Source organism: Leuciscus leuciscus, assembly GCF_965113295.1.
Source record: "Leuciscus leuciscus genome assembly, chromosome: 10".
NCBI lineage: Eukaryota > Metazoa > Chordata > Actinopteri > Cypriniformes > Leuciscidae > Leuciscus > Leuciscus leuciscus.
This window is the reverse complement of record NC_138734.1, coordinates 7,143,956-7,160,937: the sequence shown is the minus strand read 5'-3', so window position 1 is coordinate 7,160,937 and position 16,982 is coordinate 7,143,956. Positions and strand designations below refer to the sequence as shown.

General features: G+C 39.7%; 1 protein-coding gene across 3 annotated transcripts in view; it reads right to left on the bottom strand.

Moving 5' to 3' along the window:
- Positions 1-4,073, bottom strand: part of aplp2 (amyloid beta (A4) precursor-like protein 2) — an 89,310-nt gene extending 85,237 nt beyond the window's left edge. Inside the window, exon 1 of one of the 3 annotated variants that reach the window (XM_082181438.1) lies at positions 3,773-4,073. In XM_082181438.1, the coding sequence (XP_082037564.1) occupies positions 3,773-3,844 (72 nt within the window). In that variant the 5' untranslated portion in view covers positions 3,845-4,073. The remainder of the gene's footprint in view (positions 1-3,772) is intronic. The other 2 variants (XM_082181437.1, XM_082181436.1) reach the window with 2 other exon arrangements.
- Between the last annotated feature and the right edge of the window lie 12,909 nt (positions 4,074-16,982).

Here is a 16,982-nt window from a genome sequence, read left to right as displayed (position 1 = left end):
TCCAACTACTCCTTGCAATGCAATGCATCACTGCAAGAGCCCAGAGTCACAACACCGAACACTGGAGGCAGAGCTGCACGACTGCGTAACGAGAGCAAGGTGGGCCCTTGAGCAAGCTGGAGAAGAGACAACACTTTTTGTTTACCATCTCAGAGGCTTGGGAAAGAGTGCACAGACTCCCTCTCATCAACAGAGAATTTTTACAAGCTCTTTTTCAGCTTTCTCTTGAACCCACGGGGTGACAATAGCTGGTTTGCGCAACTCCCAAGTATGGCAAGTTTAGTGTTTTAATGTGCTTCAGATAATGAGAATAACAAGAAAGATCATCATGTCCTTGCCAGCAGCAGGATACTAGAGCACACATGACATTGCATTTTCAAAAAATACAAAATAAACACTCCATTCATGTTGGTATGTGCCAAAGCTTGCATTACAATCAGTGAAAACAGTCAAATGTGAAAAAGCTTTGCACACAACACACATATGATTTGGCTTTGCTTTGTACACAACACAAATATGATTTGGCGCCAGTGAAATTCCAGCAAGCCTGTGTTGCGTTAGTTGGCAACATGTTATATCAGCAAGACTGTGCTTTGGGTTGGGAAGTTTGTTCATTTGAATTAGTAGAGGAACTTGCTTCTGAATTAATGGTTCAAGAAATGAACTCACTTCAAATCAACTTATTTCCCTGAATTTGTTCTTTCCATTAAAAGTCCATGTGACAACAACAACTGAAAGGAAAAAAACTCAAGCAGTCATTACGCAAGCTATAAAAGCACAAATTGACACACTGAGACGCAAAACTGGATTTGATCAAACACACGGAACACAGATCAAACGTACAGGGCTCAACAATAAGGATGGCTTGAGGCCAGCGCCATTAAGGTTCAGCCCTGTGCTGCATTTATGTCCTCAATTCAGGCATGCACAGCACACACAGTCAGGGGTCATTCTTGCATTCAGAAAAGCGAGGAACAGCGCAACCGTATATACATGGGTCTCAAGGGCAGCTTATCTATAAGTAGACTTGCTGTTTTAAAGATTCAATGCTCTCGGAAAAACAGGGTGATGCAATGCAAAAGCCAAAAAATAAAAAATTAATAACCAGCGTACATTGTTTTCTGATTTCAATTTGTCTAAAAAAAAAAAGAAAAGAAAAAGTGCGATAGCATTTCCTGCAATTGTTATTCCTGTGTATAAATACATTTATGCCGCCATTTAAGTTGCAAAAATAGACTGTTTTCAAAAAGATTTTAACAAAAACCTTCACCCCTGACGCCCAGTTTGACATTGGTATTCTGATGGGGGGTTTCTATCAAGAGTTGCATTATATCAGTTGGGGTAAGTACATTTTTTCTTTCTTTTTTTTTTTTTTATGTTCCTTGAGCAGCAAATCAGCATATTAGAATGATTTCTGAAAGATCATCATATGACACTGAAGACTGGAGTAATGATGTTAAAAATTCAGCTTTGTCAGAACAGGAATAAATTACATTTTAAAACATTAAAATAGAAATCAGACATTTTAATTTGTAATATAATTTATGCTAAATAAATGGAGCCTTGGTGAGCATAAGAGACTTTTGGGGGGGGGATAAAAAAAAAAAATACTACCAAACCCCAAACGTTTGAAGAGTAGCCTAATGAGAAGTTTTAAAATGTTGCAACTGCATACATATATATATATATATATATATTTTTTTTTTATTTTTTTTTTTTTTTATTATTATATATATATATATATATATATATGTGTGTGTGTGTGTTCATAAATATTCTGACACTTTATTTAAAAACAAGCTATTAAAACACAGCTAAATGTTATATTGGCCTTCATTTGGGCCAGTGAAACTGTCGTCAAGGCACGTAAAAATCTGAAACTAACAGGAAAAATCCTTATTGTTGAGACAGGAAGTGGTACGGTTATATAACGTATGGCTGTAACAACATAAAAAAGGGACATACCCACAGCTGAGGAAACAAAAAAAGCCAAATCCAAACTTGCACCGGCTTTAGAGTTAACAGTAAAGCATTAACACTCAAACAGACAGCCCAGTGTGATCTTAACACATTCCCTTTGTCTCCTACAAACACAATGGCACCTGGCAGAGGCAAAGGAATAATTCCCATCCCCGGCACCGGGAGGGAGAAACTGGAGGTTTCAATGGATGCAGCTCTCCTGCAGTAAGTGAGAGCTTGGGGCTATGCAGAACCTCTGCAGAACTTTCCCCGTCGGGTTATAAATCAGGTCTGAGGTCAACGAGACTCAGTAGCACAGCATCAAACTCCTGCCAACCTGCATCATAACGCTGCACACACTCTGCAAACACACACCTCTCCCAAACATAACATTTTACCATGGTTTTCATACGCTCGAGGAGCTATCAGATAAACACAATCAAGGATGCAAGGAGCCAAATGTGGAACAAAGAAAAAAGCAGTGATAACAGAAACACGATAGGGACATAATATTGATCCGAAGGTAAAATGATTCTTTGATATTCTACAGTAATGCTGATCTTTGCTTATCCATAAACATCTATGCATCTCCTCGTGAACCACAGGCAGCTCCTTTCTCTCTAAATGCATCAATTAGTACATGAAGAGATTTCATTATTTATTTCAGTGCATTATTGCCATTATTTCAGGCTTTGAAAATAATTGCTTCATAATTTGTTATATCATGATGGCGGCAGGCTGAGCTCTTATTGGAAAGGACTGTTGGCTCAAAAGTGCAAAAAGGACAAGGGCAGCTGTGATTAGGTTTAAAGCAACCAGACATGGACCATCAAGGAATGATGTGAGAGCTTTTCCAGTTTAAGAGTTTATAAACTTGACTTCCTTTAACATACCACATGATTTCATTTGCATAATTTGCCTATACTGTAGCTTGATGCAGGGTTCTCTGACAGATACAGACTTGTCCTTTAACACGGGAAGTGTTTTTTTATCACCTAAAGCTTGTCGTGGTAAGAGATGCTGTTCAGATCAAACACCTGAAAGCTATTCCTGATGAATATGTATAATGATGTGAATCATTCTAGTTGTATAAAGGTCTGATCAAAAGACATCCTGAAGCCGATTGTCCAGCTTGATTCTTTGATATTTGACTCAAAGCAAACACAAACTCTTAAAAGGCCTCTTCTGATACAGTGTGATATTCTCCAATGCAAGATTGCAGTTAGCATATCCATACTTATATATATATATATATATATATATATATATATATATATATAAATAAACATTCAAATTCAAACAACAACTAACATTATAGGTCAAAAGGATATTTGAAAGGCTTTTATCATCAGATATTAGCTATGGAGGACTTCAAACTGACATTATGACAGAATCAATGTTGTTTAGGTTTCAGTTTCCAATACAACAACAGAAATAAAGATGGGAGATAAATACTAAAACGAAAAGATAAAGACATTTACGTTAGCCTTATCTCCACAGCTCGTCTAAAGAAAGACAATTAATCGTTTTACTTCGTCCAGCTTTTGTTCTTTAAGGAACAAAATGACAATTATTTAATATTACATTTGAATAAGTTTCTCTTTTGCCACCGAATTAAACACAACCCTGGATACGGACAATTTACAGACTCGTATTAATAGACTAATGACTTTATAGGCTGAGCATTAGACGTCATTTGTAAACTAACGTTACCAATACATCAGGAATATAAAAAGGCACATTTCAGAAGAGAAATATCAGTGTAAACAATAATAATCATGAAAACGAGGGTGAGATATTAGTGCGTACAAACCTCAATGTATCCGGCTAGACTCGGAACAGCGATGGCCAGAATGAGCACAGATAATACCGGGACTGAACCCATCTTCACGGTTAGTCTCTGCTGAGATTTGTGTTGAAATTATCCCGCTGTGGATTTCTATACGAGGCTGTTAAAAAGGAAAACGGCTAAGTCAACGCTCCTCGAGTGGTTGTTGTGTGTGTCTCTCTCCTGTGTTTTTCCCACTGTGCCGTTGATCTCGCTCTCAGCGCGTGTGGAATGTCTCCGAGACCGAGTGTCACTGCACGCGCTTGAGCTCGAGCTCGAAAAACACGATCAAGCGCGCCACCGGCCGTCAGATGCTGGGACCTGCCGGAAATGAGGTCATCATGCTGTGATCTAATGAAGGGTACATGGGTGTGTGTACCTCCGGTGGGTCTACTACGCAATGGATAGGCATGTAATGTGGAAATAAAATAAAAAAATCAATATCAAGATTGTAAGTTAAATTGTATAGGCCTATATTTTGGAAAATATTAAACATAGGGCTATTTATTTTTCGTCTATAGCAGGTTTTTTTTTACTGGGGCCTGAAGGTGCTGGGGGGGTCGTGAAAAAGTTCAGAGAAAATTGTAAATAAATAAATATGCAAATGAATTAATAAAACCAAATTGTTATAATATTTATGAATAAATATTTCATATATAATTACATTTACAGAATTTGACATTTTTGTTGTATTCAGTTTTCAAAAGATGGGTAAAAAAGGCATTCATGAGATCAAAGACAGTTACTTGTGTTTCTCTTCAGGTTTATACATCTTACAGTACAATAATGTTGGGTAGAAAAAAATGGATACAGATATGTAAATATTTTCCAGATAATATGTACACATTTTTAACAAATTTTTACTGTAAAAATGGGTCTTTAAAAAAAGATTTTTGGATTCACACTACTCCACATATCGCAATATATTTAATGAATTAACAGAAATCTGGTGGAAACTAAATATACATCAACCTTTATTGCATATAGTTTCAAAATTATATTATGGCACATTTATGGAATATTTACTTCTTCAGTTACTACACAATATGAGTAATAACTTGTAATAAAAACATATGAATAGTGTTATTTTCCCCCATTCATATAGTGTCTTCCCAACCAGTGAAAACATATGCAGTCCTAGTGGTGTCCACAGATTATAAAATTATTGATACATGTTTCTTTTATAGAGAGAGAGAGAGAGAGAGAGAGAGAGAGAGAGAGAGAGAGAGAGAGAGAGAGAGAGAGAGGGGTTTTATTACAAGAGACAAAATTGAGTGAAAATAAATCAAATATAAATGCTAATTACAAAATACTGCTCTTCTTTCCATATTTGTATTACAGTGTCAGCAGTTTCCAAATCAATGTGGGGAAATTGACATGACCAAACAAAGCATTTCCTGTTTAACACCATGACAAACTGAATTTAACGAGGAACAATGAATCATAAGAATTCATTGCTGGAGGCAGTTATATCAAAATTAGACTAAATTCTGCATAGATGAAGTACAGAATGTCACACAGCGGGACACTGCTTGACATGACCATGTGAGCACAGACACGGATCTACAGGTGGTCCATGTGACAGTGAAGTCAATGTGGTCATTTTCCACTTGCTGCTATTACACAACAATAGTCTGTCTGCTTCTCCCATCACACCACATTTACACAATCCAATCGTCAATAAATCTGACAGAGAAGCTTTTACTGTCATCTGCCATCTGTGTATGTGTAACCCATTCATTTAACTTCCATGTTTTCCCACATTGTGTTGTATTGTTTACTGCGTATAGCCTATAATATCTTATATATAGTGTATGTTAGCTATATATTGTGTAGTTGCTGTTGCTTCCAAGATCAATAAGGCCATTCATCTAATAATTTATCCATGTATTTTGTCATAAACATAATTCAAAATAGTGAAATTGTGAATATTAGAAATAGCAAAGTCATTTTGTTTTACAGATTACAGAACATACAGTATCTATTTACAATTGATTTTATTTGCATTTACTGACCTATTATGCAAGTAACTGACCAGCTTGACTCTGTGTTGTCTTCTCTGACAGATACAAGCATGTCCTTTAACTTAACCCTCTGGTGCTGTTCGGTCTTTTTGATGTTTATATGGTACCAAATGGTAGGAAACTTGGTAAACATTTTGGCACTTGCTGTGTGAACACAAACACGACATGATTTGAAAAGGTTAAATGGTCCTGAAATAATTGTCACACTTGTATTGTTTGTGGTCAAAAATGGGAAATAGAAAATTAATGGAAACTATTGGAAACGTCTGGTAATGCGAAGTGCGCACAAATAAATTCTGACTGCACAGCTCATTTTTTGAGATATCAACTTCACATTTGGAACACAACTTGTTTAGATCTATGGATTTGATTCTCTCACAGTTTATATGAAATATATATTTCATATAAAAATTGAAAATGGTATTTTTGTGCATTTTTCATAACAATAAATGTAACATTTTATAACTTTTTAGTATCATCTTTAAAAAGAGACTAAACTTAAGTCTGTGATCCAAAGCAAGTTCGAAGTTTCATTTTCAGGTCCATGCTCAAAAAGTGAATAAATGGATTATAACTGCATAAATATAATTTAGTACCATAAAATCCCCTACTATATATATAACTAAAATATATTAAAAAAATATAAAATTTTTTTTTTTTTTTGGCTGTATTTGTCTGTGTTATTGTTTGTGGATTGGACCGTGTGTGTCCTTAATAAAGCTTTGACTGATTGATATAATGCAACCCATTGAAATAAAAAACAATTCTGTCATTTTTTTATTGAAACACAAACAGTTCCAGAGGGCAGAACTTAAAGCTTGCCATTTTGAGAGACACCAATGAAAACCAATACATTCTGGTGAATATTTGCATCAAATATTCTGGTAGGGGAAAGCGGGGTCAGTTGCAACATGGCTTATTTCTCCAATCAGAAATGAGCTAGAGAGATGATTTTCATATTACACACGCACAGATCGCCCCTCTTCCTTCCTGGAAGAAAGCAGCCACATGCGACCATTCCTTCTGCAAAAAAAAGAATTTCAAGTTAAAAAAGTGTAGCGTGTGGAGCAATCAGACTCACACAAATTATTCATTATATTTAATGAATAATCCAGCAAACTCACTCTTCTTACAAAGGTCTGTGAACCATCTACCCAAAACTGCAACTAGCATCCCAAATGAAGCACTGGTAGAGAAAGGTGTCCTGTAACAGGACATATTAAGACTTTTTATGACCCAAAGGAATTTGCAGAGAGTCTTGACTGTCACTTAATTCTTGTTGAATATGGCAAAGTAAACATTTTTATTCATATATATTCTATATATACTTGAGAAATGTATAAACATTTTCCCATCTCATGATTTTCCTTTTATGGGGTTTGGCCTATGTATTAATTATCTCTTTTGAACTCTTCTGTATTAATGTTTCAGAGTTGCATACTGTGGTTAACTAAAATCACATGTGTAGCATGTTGGGTATCAATGAAATCCATTTCTCTTTTCCTATTTGTTAATTTACATTACATTTTGCTAACTCGGTGATGCATTAGATTATGAGAATCTTGATTATTCTTCTTTTAAACATCTAATCAAATTACTTATTCAGATGCCCTGCTAAGGACAAAGAATCGTAAAATTTCCTCCAAAGGGAACAACTTCTTATTGGCTCAGTCTCCAGAGTGTGTATACCTATCTTCACAATTTAAAAATCACTGATCACAAGATCATGCAGTAGTTCATCTTTCTGAGAAATTCTGATGTGAAGATGATGCTTGTTACGTTCTAGCTCCCCAAAGGGAGGGGAGCCTGACAACCCACTGCTCGGGCCCACCGATGCCAGCAAAGGAGGTATGGAGTCGCGGTGCGAGAAAAGGACACAAACACCAAATACCGTATAAAAAAACAAAGCTTTTATTTAGCCACGGTAATATTGTAAATAATAAACAATAATAAACAATAATAATTTTCTGGGAAAAGGGGAGGGCTGGACGGACCAAAACAAAGAAATAAACAAAAAGAACCCCACCCCTAACCTATACTAATCCCCAATAAAAAAAATACAAAATAAATACAATCCCTATCTGGCACACGATCAAGGCGCCCTAACCAAACTTACAGCTGGTGGTCCGCCCAGGTCTAGCTGGTGTCTCTAGACAGAGAAGTCCTACGGGTGATGTATGTATACCCCGGGGTAGCTCGAAATCTACTCCCCAACTCCCTATGAACAATAGAAAAAAAAGTAATTAGTACAAATTATAAGAATCCACAAACAAACAAGTGCTCCGTCCTGCTACTACAAGTTCCAAAATGGAACACAAGTTAGGTTTACTAACACACAAAAACGGTTTAAAACTATTGTCAAATGTTTCAATCAAAATGTCAGAAAACCAAACACACACACAGGGTACAAACCAAACCAAACCAAACCAAAAGCAGGAACAGAGAGAAAGAACTGATCCAAAACTGAGCTTTTTAAAGAGCCCAGCCAGCTGCAGCCACTGACGAGTGGGCGGAGTTCCAAGTCCCAATCAGCCGTTGAACCACCAATCAGCTGCCGGGACAGTCACAGAAGCCATCTTACCTAGTAGAAAAACACAAACACACAAACTGCAATACCAGAACAAAATGACTATAAAACGAACCCAGAACTCTGGGGACGTAACACGCCCCCCCAAAAGGTGTGCAAACCACCTTTTGCACACAATTAGTCCTGGTAAACACGGGACAATGTGTCTGCAACTACGTTGGAAGTTCCTTTAACATGAGTGATACAGACATTGTATCCCTGTAGGATCAGAGCCCACCGCATAAGGTGGCGGTTCTGATTGTACATTCTTTTGAGGAATGTAAGAGGATTATGGTCTGTGAATACTCTTACAGGCACAACACTAGAACCGACGTATACCTCAAAGAACTGTAAGGCCAACAATAAAGCAAGCATTTCTTGTTCAATGGTAGAATACCGTGACTGGCACGGATTGAACTTCCTAGAAAAAAAACGAATTGGCCGATCTACTCCTTCCTCATCTTCCTGTAAAAGGACCGCCCCAGCCCCCACCATACTGGCGTCTACCTCCAGCTTGAAAGGTTTGTCAAAGTTAGGAGCTGTTAACACAGGAGCGCTACAAAGCAGTGCTTTTAGTGACTCGAAAACAGAGCTGCACTCTGCGGACCATTTAAAAGGTACTTTAGGACTGAGCAAAGTGGTTAGGGGTGCTACTACAGATGAAAAGTTTAAAAAGTCCGGTAGTTACCCACCATTCCAAGAAATCGACGTAACTGATGGCGTGTTTTAGGGGCAGGATAGCTAGAAATAGCGTCCACCTTGCTAGCAATGGGACGCACTTAGCCACGACCGACCCTTTTTCCCCAGATATGTTACAGTAGCTTTACCGAATTCACATTTAGCCAAGTTGAGGGTTAACAAAGCGTTTTCCAAACGCTGGAACACCAACCTCAACGTGGAAAGGTGTTCAGCCCATGTGGGTGAGTATATTACTACGTCGTCAAGGTAAGCTGTACAGTTAGGAACGTCATCAAACACAATGTTAACTGAACGTTGAAATTTAGCGGGTGCATTACACATTCCAAATGGCATAACTGTATACTGTACAAAGTTATCGGGGGTCACAAAAGCCGAAATGTCAGAAGTCCGTGGGCTTAGGGGCACCTGCCAATAGCCTTTAAGCAAATCGAGTTTACTTACAAAAACAGCTGAACCAATCCGGTCAATACAGTCTTCCATCCTAGGCAGCGGATAGGAATCTTGGCACAGTTACTGCATTTACTCGACGGTAGTCTGTGCATAAACGGGACGTGCCGTCTGGTTTCGGAACTAAAATACACGGGGAGCTCCAAGCACTGTGACTACGTTTTGCCATGTCATGTTTTAACAAGTAGTCAACCTCACCTTTCATTAACTCACGTTTTTTTGTGTTTACCCGATAGGGATGTTGGCGAATAGGAGATGTACTGCCAACATCCACGTCGTGCGCCAAAACAGACGTGCTCTTAGGTACATCTTGGAACACAGTAACAAAAGACTGTATTAGATACACAAGATCATCTTTTTGACTGTCATCCAAATGTTCCATTAATGAAGGTAAGTTTTGTAGCATCTCTGAATTACTAAGACGTTTACACTGTTGTAATGAGTGATGCAATTCCAAACCATCATTATTGTTCTCCTCTAGGTCCACAGTAGGCACAGGCACCACCAACGCCATGCTGGATCCCGCAGACTGAACCGGAGCACTAGAGGGGTTGTCAGAAGAATTACGCACATGATAGGCTTTAAGCATGTTAACATGACACAAACGAGAAGAGCGCCTGCGATCTGGTGTTTTGATAATATAATTAGTATCACTGACTTTGCGCTCCACAACATACGGTCCAGAAAAACTGGCAGACAGTGATGAACCTGGGATTGGTAACAAAACTAGTACTTGATCCCCTGGCAAAAACGCACAGTCTTTTGCTTGTTTATCATACTGTTTTTTCATACGTGACTGAGAGGAAGAGAGAGACTCCTGAGCTAGCATGCAGGCAGCATGCAGCCTCTCCCGCATCTGACTTACAAAGTGTAACACATTCTTAGGGGTGCTACTAGGCGCATCAGATAGAACACGCTCCTTTAACACTTTTAACGGACCCCTAGGTGTGTGTCCAAACACGAGGTCAGCAGGGCTGAACCCCAATGATTCCTGCACTGTTTCCCTAACAGCAAATAAAACAAAGGGCACCCCCTCATCCCAATCAGCACCTGTTTCCATACAATACTTCCTCAGCATGGCTTTGAGTGTCTGGTGCCAGCGTTCAAGAGCCCCCTGAATCTCTGGGTGGTAAGCGCTGGAGACTTGGTGCGATATGGACAATGTTTTTAATGCAGAAGAAAACAGTTTGGACATGAAATTAGTTCCTTGATCCGTCTGGATCACTCTGGGGAGACCAAAGGTGGAAAAGAACTTGATCAGACTCTTAATAATGGTCTTAGCTGTAATTGTCCGGAGAGGAATAGCCTCCGGGTACCGAGTGGCGCTGCACATAATGGTAAGCAGAAACTGGTTACCTGTTCGAGTTTTTGGTAATGGACCCACACAGTCAATAATCACCCGCTGTAATCAAACGGTTCTCCAATCACGGGAATCGGGTGAAGTGGCACACGAGGAACAGGTTGGTTCACTTTTCCTGTAAGATGGCATACATGACAGCTTTTACAGTATTGCACAATGTCCGATTTTAATCCTGGCCAGAAGAAATGTCTGAGGACTCTGTTGTATGTTTTAGTTACCCCTAAATGTCCGGACCATGCAGGGTTATGAGCTAGTGACAATACTTGCTGTCGTAGTGGTGATGGAACAACTACCTGCCAAACTGTATCCCAGTCCTCACCTGTTTTATGCGCAGTCCATTTACGCATTAGAACACCAGCGCCCACAAGGTAAGCAGTCTCCTGTACTTTTGCCTTTCCAAGAGAGACAACAGAATCAAAGCACTTATTAAGGCTGACATCCTCTTTTTGCCACTCAATCAGCCTCTCTGATGTGATGGATGACAACGCATCACCTAACTGGGAAGCGACTCCACAACCCCCTTTCTCAGCCTGCACAGAAGGTAACCCCTCTGGTTTAGACTCTACATCTACAGTTTCAACCCTTTCAAAAATAGTATCAGACAAATTCACTGTATCCCCCTGCATGTGAGCCTGTGCCCTTGTTAAAACACATGCAGGGAACACTTGAGGGTACTTCTGAACTAGGACAATGTCAGAGACATTCGATTGTGGTCTGTCTGTTACTTCTAGTACTGGAGACACCTTACCCCCAGCAATGTAATTTCCTAGCAATAGTGCTACCCCTTCCACTGCTAGCGTAGGCACCACCCCAACATGGAACCGACCTGAAACCAAATCAGAATGCAAGTGAATCCAGTGTAAAGGCACAGAAATTGGGTTGGCTTCAATACCACACAAAAGTATATGTGAACCACAGTATGTCTGATCAGACCATGGCAACACATCTGAAAGGATAACTGACTGAGCCGCACCAGTGTCACGTAAAATTTGAATTGCCCTCTGGTCTTCAGTTTTCCCTGTGCATGAAACACACCCTACAGACACAAACGGAGCATACACCAGGTCTGGTTTCCTTGTGAGTACCTCGCTAGCACTTCTAGCTTTCTGGTAAGAAACAGACTGAGTTAAACCAACACTCTTACGGACAGGCGGAGGTGACTTAGGCTTGTTCTTAAGTAAGAAACAATCTGAGATTAAATGGACTTTCCGGTGGCAATAAAAACATTCCCTCTCCTCTTTCCAAGGAACAGTAGGAGGGTCTGAAGAGCGTGATGCACCGGCCACTGGTGAAGCGGATGTCCTGCTCTGACTGGATACTGTGAACACCGTTTTATGCGTTGAGACATATTCATCGGCCAGGACCGCTGCCTGACCCAACGTCGCAACCTTGTTTTCACTAAGATGCATCACGATTCTTTCAGGAAGGTTGTTCTTAAAATCCTCCAACAATATCTGATTTCTCAAAGCCTCATAAGTAGATGTTTTATTGGCTGCACACCAGCGGTCAAACAAGGACTCTTTGTCCCTGGCAAACTCAACAAATGTTTTACTACCGCTTTTCTTATAATTTCTAAATCGTTGTCTATAAGCCTCTGGCACCAGCTCATAGGCACGCAGCACAGTAGCTTTAACCACATCATAAAGTAAACTGTCCTCTATAGAGAGAGAGGCCACAACCTCCTGGGCCTTCCCAGTTAGCTTACATTGGAGGAGTAGAGGCCAGACCTCTTTTGGCCACTGTAGGGCAGCAGCTACCTGCTCAAAGGCAGAGAAGTATGAGTCTATCTCAGACTCACGGAATGGTGGAACCACCGCAATGTTCCTCCCCACATCAAAATGACCTGGCTTGCCATCTGGGTGAGGAGACACCCCAGCCTCAAGCTCCATTCGCTGAATGTGAATTCGAGCTTCCTTGTCTGTCTCTATTTTTCTAATTTCTCTCTCATACCTCCTTTTGTCTTCCCTGTCTTTTAGGTCTGCTTCCAGACGGGCCGTTTTCAGCTTCAGCTGAGCGACTTCTACAGACTCGGGGGACACAGGAGACAACGGGTCGTACTTTGGCTAAGTTCGAGGCACCGGAGCTTCCCCACCTCCCACACCGCCCTTCGACCGTGCAGGCGAGGGATTCTCTACGGCGCCCTCATCCTCCCTCTCATCCTCTGTTTCCACGTCCTCCACAGCCATAACTCCTGCCCTTGACAGACTCAACAAATGGCTTTTGATCACCATTACTAAATTTGCTTTACGAGCCTGCCTATCAACTGTAATATTGTAGTAGTCCGCTAGCGCTAACAAATCAACCTTACGCAGGTTAACCAATGAACCCAATGAGGGCTCCGCAATAAAGCCTGCCACATCTGAAGTAGCCGCCATGCTCACACCTCATCCAGTACAATCCTGAACTATTCAGTACACAACGAACACTACAAACTACAAATACTAACAAACTACAGGACAGAACAACAACTATGCAAGTCAACACTACTAGGCCTTACTCACACCCCAACACCACACCCCAATCACAGAGCACCGGGTGGTCCGAGCAGCGGGGCGCCAAGATCCCGGACGACCCCCCAATTGTTACGTTCTAGCTCCCCAAAGGGAGGGGAGCCTGACAACCCACTGCTCGGGCCCACCGATGCCAGCAAAGGAGGTATGGAGTCGCGGTGCGAGAAAAGGACACAAACACCAAATACCGTATAAAAAACAAAGCTTTTATTTAGCCATGGTAATATTGTAAATAATAAACAATAATAATTTTCTGGGAAAAGGGGAGGGCTGGACGGACCAAAACAAAGAAATAAACAAAAATAACCCCACCCCTAACCTATACTAATCCCCAATAAAAAAAATAAAAAAATACAATCCCTATCTGGCACACGATCAAGGCGCCCTAACCAAACTTACAGCTGTTTGTGTAAGTGGTCCGCCCAAGTCTAGCTGGTGTCTCTAGACAGAGAAGTATACCTACGGGTGATGTATGTATACCCCGGGGTAGCTCTAAATCTACTCCCCAACTCCCTATGAACAATAGAAAAAAAAAAGTAATTAGTACAAATTATAAGAATCCACAAACAAACAAGTGCTCCGTCCTGCTACTACAAGTTCCAAAATGGAACACAAGTTAGGTTTACTAACACACAAAAAAAAAGTTTAAAACTATTGTCAAATGTTTCAATGAAAATGTCAGAAACACACACTCACTCTCTCACACACACACACACACACACACACACACACACACACACACACACACACACACACACACAAAACCAGGAACAGAGAGAAAGAACTGAGCTTTTTAAAGAGCCCAGCCAGCTGCAGCCACTGACGAGTGGGCGGAGTTCCATCTTACCTGGTAGAAAACCACAAACCACAAGCAATACCAGAACAAAATTACTATAAAACGAACCCAGAACTCTGGGGACGTAACAATGCTGAAATAGAAGTCTTCTAGGGACCCCCAATCTTGTGCCAGGCTGCGACATGCAAGTATCAAACTTAGTCTCATTATTTGATACATTAAGTATCCTTCCTTACCCCTTTTAAAGAAGGGCGTGTTAGAACTAGGGATGGGGAAATGAAGCCTCATGAATCTCTGAGGCTTTCTCCTGACTGTTCCGGGAAAAGATTAAAAGCTTCGAGAGTGTCGAGAACTGGTCGTGAACAGCGCCATCTGGTGGTTATTTAAAATAAAGCAGCCAGAAGCCTGTGCTAGAAGCTCTCCACAACACACTCCATAGTTTCAATGTTATGTGTACAAATAAAAGCCTTACATGTTTGTGTTTGATTTGTTCATTAAATAAATTCATTTTCCCATTAAAGTGTGACAATAAAATATAATATAAGCTTATATGATTCAACAAGATTTAATGTAGGCCTCTCTCTCTCGCTCTCTCTCTCTCTCTCTCTCTCCACAGACACACACACACACACACACACACACACACACACACACACACACACACACACACACACACACACACACACACACACACACACACACACACACACACACACACACACACACACACACACACACACACACACACACACAATGAATAAGGACATTGTCTGATAGGATCATCTGTTATTAAATGCACTTATGACACTTGTTACTGATAGTGCTTAACTGTAGGAATGACAGAAAGGTGATAAAGTTTTTAATTATATTTATTATTTTTGGCTGTTGCCATTGCTCTAAATACAAACCCTTCACCAAACACCAACACCCTATCCCTTCCCCCCTAATCCCACCTTAAACCCAAATACCAACACCAAATGACCTAAAATCACCAAAAAATGCAAAGATTTTATAATAACAAAAAGACACAAAAACAACAAAAAATAATAGCCTAAGTAGTGAAAAATAAATGTTGCTTATTTAAATGTAATATATTGATTAACTTTCAAAGTACAGCACTCTCCCCACAAACACATCAACCTGACTGAGGCAAGAATGACTCGTTATATAAGATCTGGAGTTCGAGCCTTCTGACACCCAAAGCGAAACGCGCACGTGATTGGACAGAAAGTGAGGCTTCGTTTGTCATCGATCACGTGACTCTAGTAAACCGATACACGCCCCGATACGGGGCTTCACTAGAAATTGTGTCGCTTGTGTGATACGCGCATCGAAGCTTCAGTGTCATACGTAACATCACTAGTTAGAACTATGATAGTTTGCTCAAGGCTGTTGATCTGCTGAACTTCAAACAATACTATAACTTCTTGCTTTCCTGTATTCTGCTTCAGCTCTCTTTCCCTCTGTAAACTGTATGCATGTATGAATGTGTATGTTAGAGTAGTTTAGTGTTTAGTCTAGTTAATAAAGTCCAGTTCATGTCACACGTAAAGTTGTTCATGCATGCTCATATACTGGAGTCCCTAATCATGCAGATTTTGACTATGCTCTGAGTAGTACTGCTAATAATTAATCGCTGGACAAACAGGTTAATTGATTGTGGTATTAATTCTGCAACATCAAGTTAATTCTATTAATCGATCCAAATATTCATTACTAATTATAACAAGTTATGATTAATTATTCATATTTATTTTGAGCTAATTTGCTACAAAAGTATTTTTTTATGATCAGATTTTTTTTTTGGTCATACTGTCTAAACTGTTTGCATGAAGCATTTTAAGTCATGTAATTTTTTATAGCTGTAAAGTCTATATCATCTTAGCTTCTAAAAGGCATAGCTAGCATGTGTGTCAAGCTAACATAGCATGTTTTATCATGGCTGTCAATGAAGAGACATTTGCAACAGGTCTAAGGCAAAATACTTTGCCATTCGCCACATAACTTTGAAAGAATATAAGAATATATTCCAACATTCACTTACACACAGTTCTGTAAACTTCAGAGTTACTTAAAAATGTTTAGTTTCCCCTTATATTATTTGTCTTTATACAGTCAATGTAACTTAGTGAAGCCCTGTCTGTGCACAAGTAAAATAAATACATTTGAAAATAATTTTAAAGGATTATTTTCCTACATTTTAATGAATGTTGCAACTGTCCTGTTATAGGGTCAGTTGCAACATTTGACATTGTCTGTTTGAGTGTAAATTGTACATATTATCATATGTACACATGTTGCAGCAGTGTGGGTGGGTAGCTGACAGATGTGGGCATACTGTATTAAAATGTTGGTTTTCCAATGCAAAAAATCTCTGATAAACTCAAGGAAAGTGTTGCAACCATCCCCCCTCTCCCATATTTCCACTAAGAGATTGCCTTTTGATTAATTTCTACTGCTAAATTAATATTTTAAATTCAGTAAGTTAAATAAGCAAATACATTTGAACAATAAACTTTTACTATTAGGCTATAACACTGATATTTAATTTGTATGTGAAAAACTTAGTCGTCAGCTTTTCCAGTAAGCACTATTTCGTAGAAACGCCATTTTATGCAACAGAAACCTGTATGTCGAGTTTATATCAAGCTGAATACAGGCTCGAATGCATGTCTCAAAACCTAGAACGCTCCCTACCTAGTCAGCCTTTTCGGCCCAATAAGCGCGTTCCGTATCAGCTGGCCAAACATGCAGTCTAAGTAGGCCGCAGGACAGCACCCTAGATTGAGACGA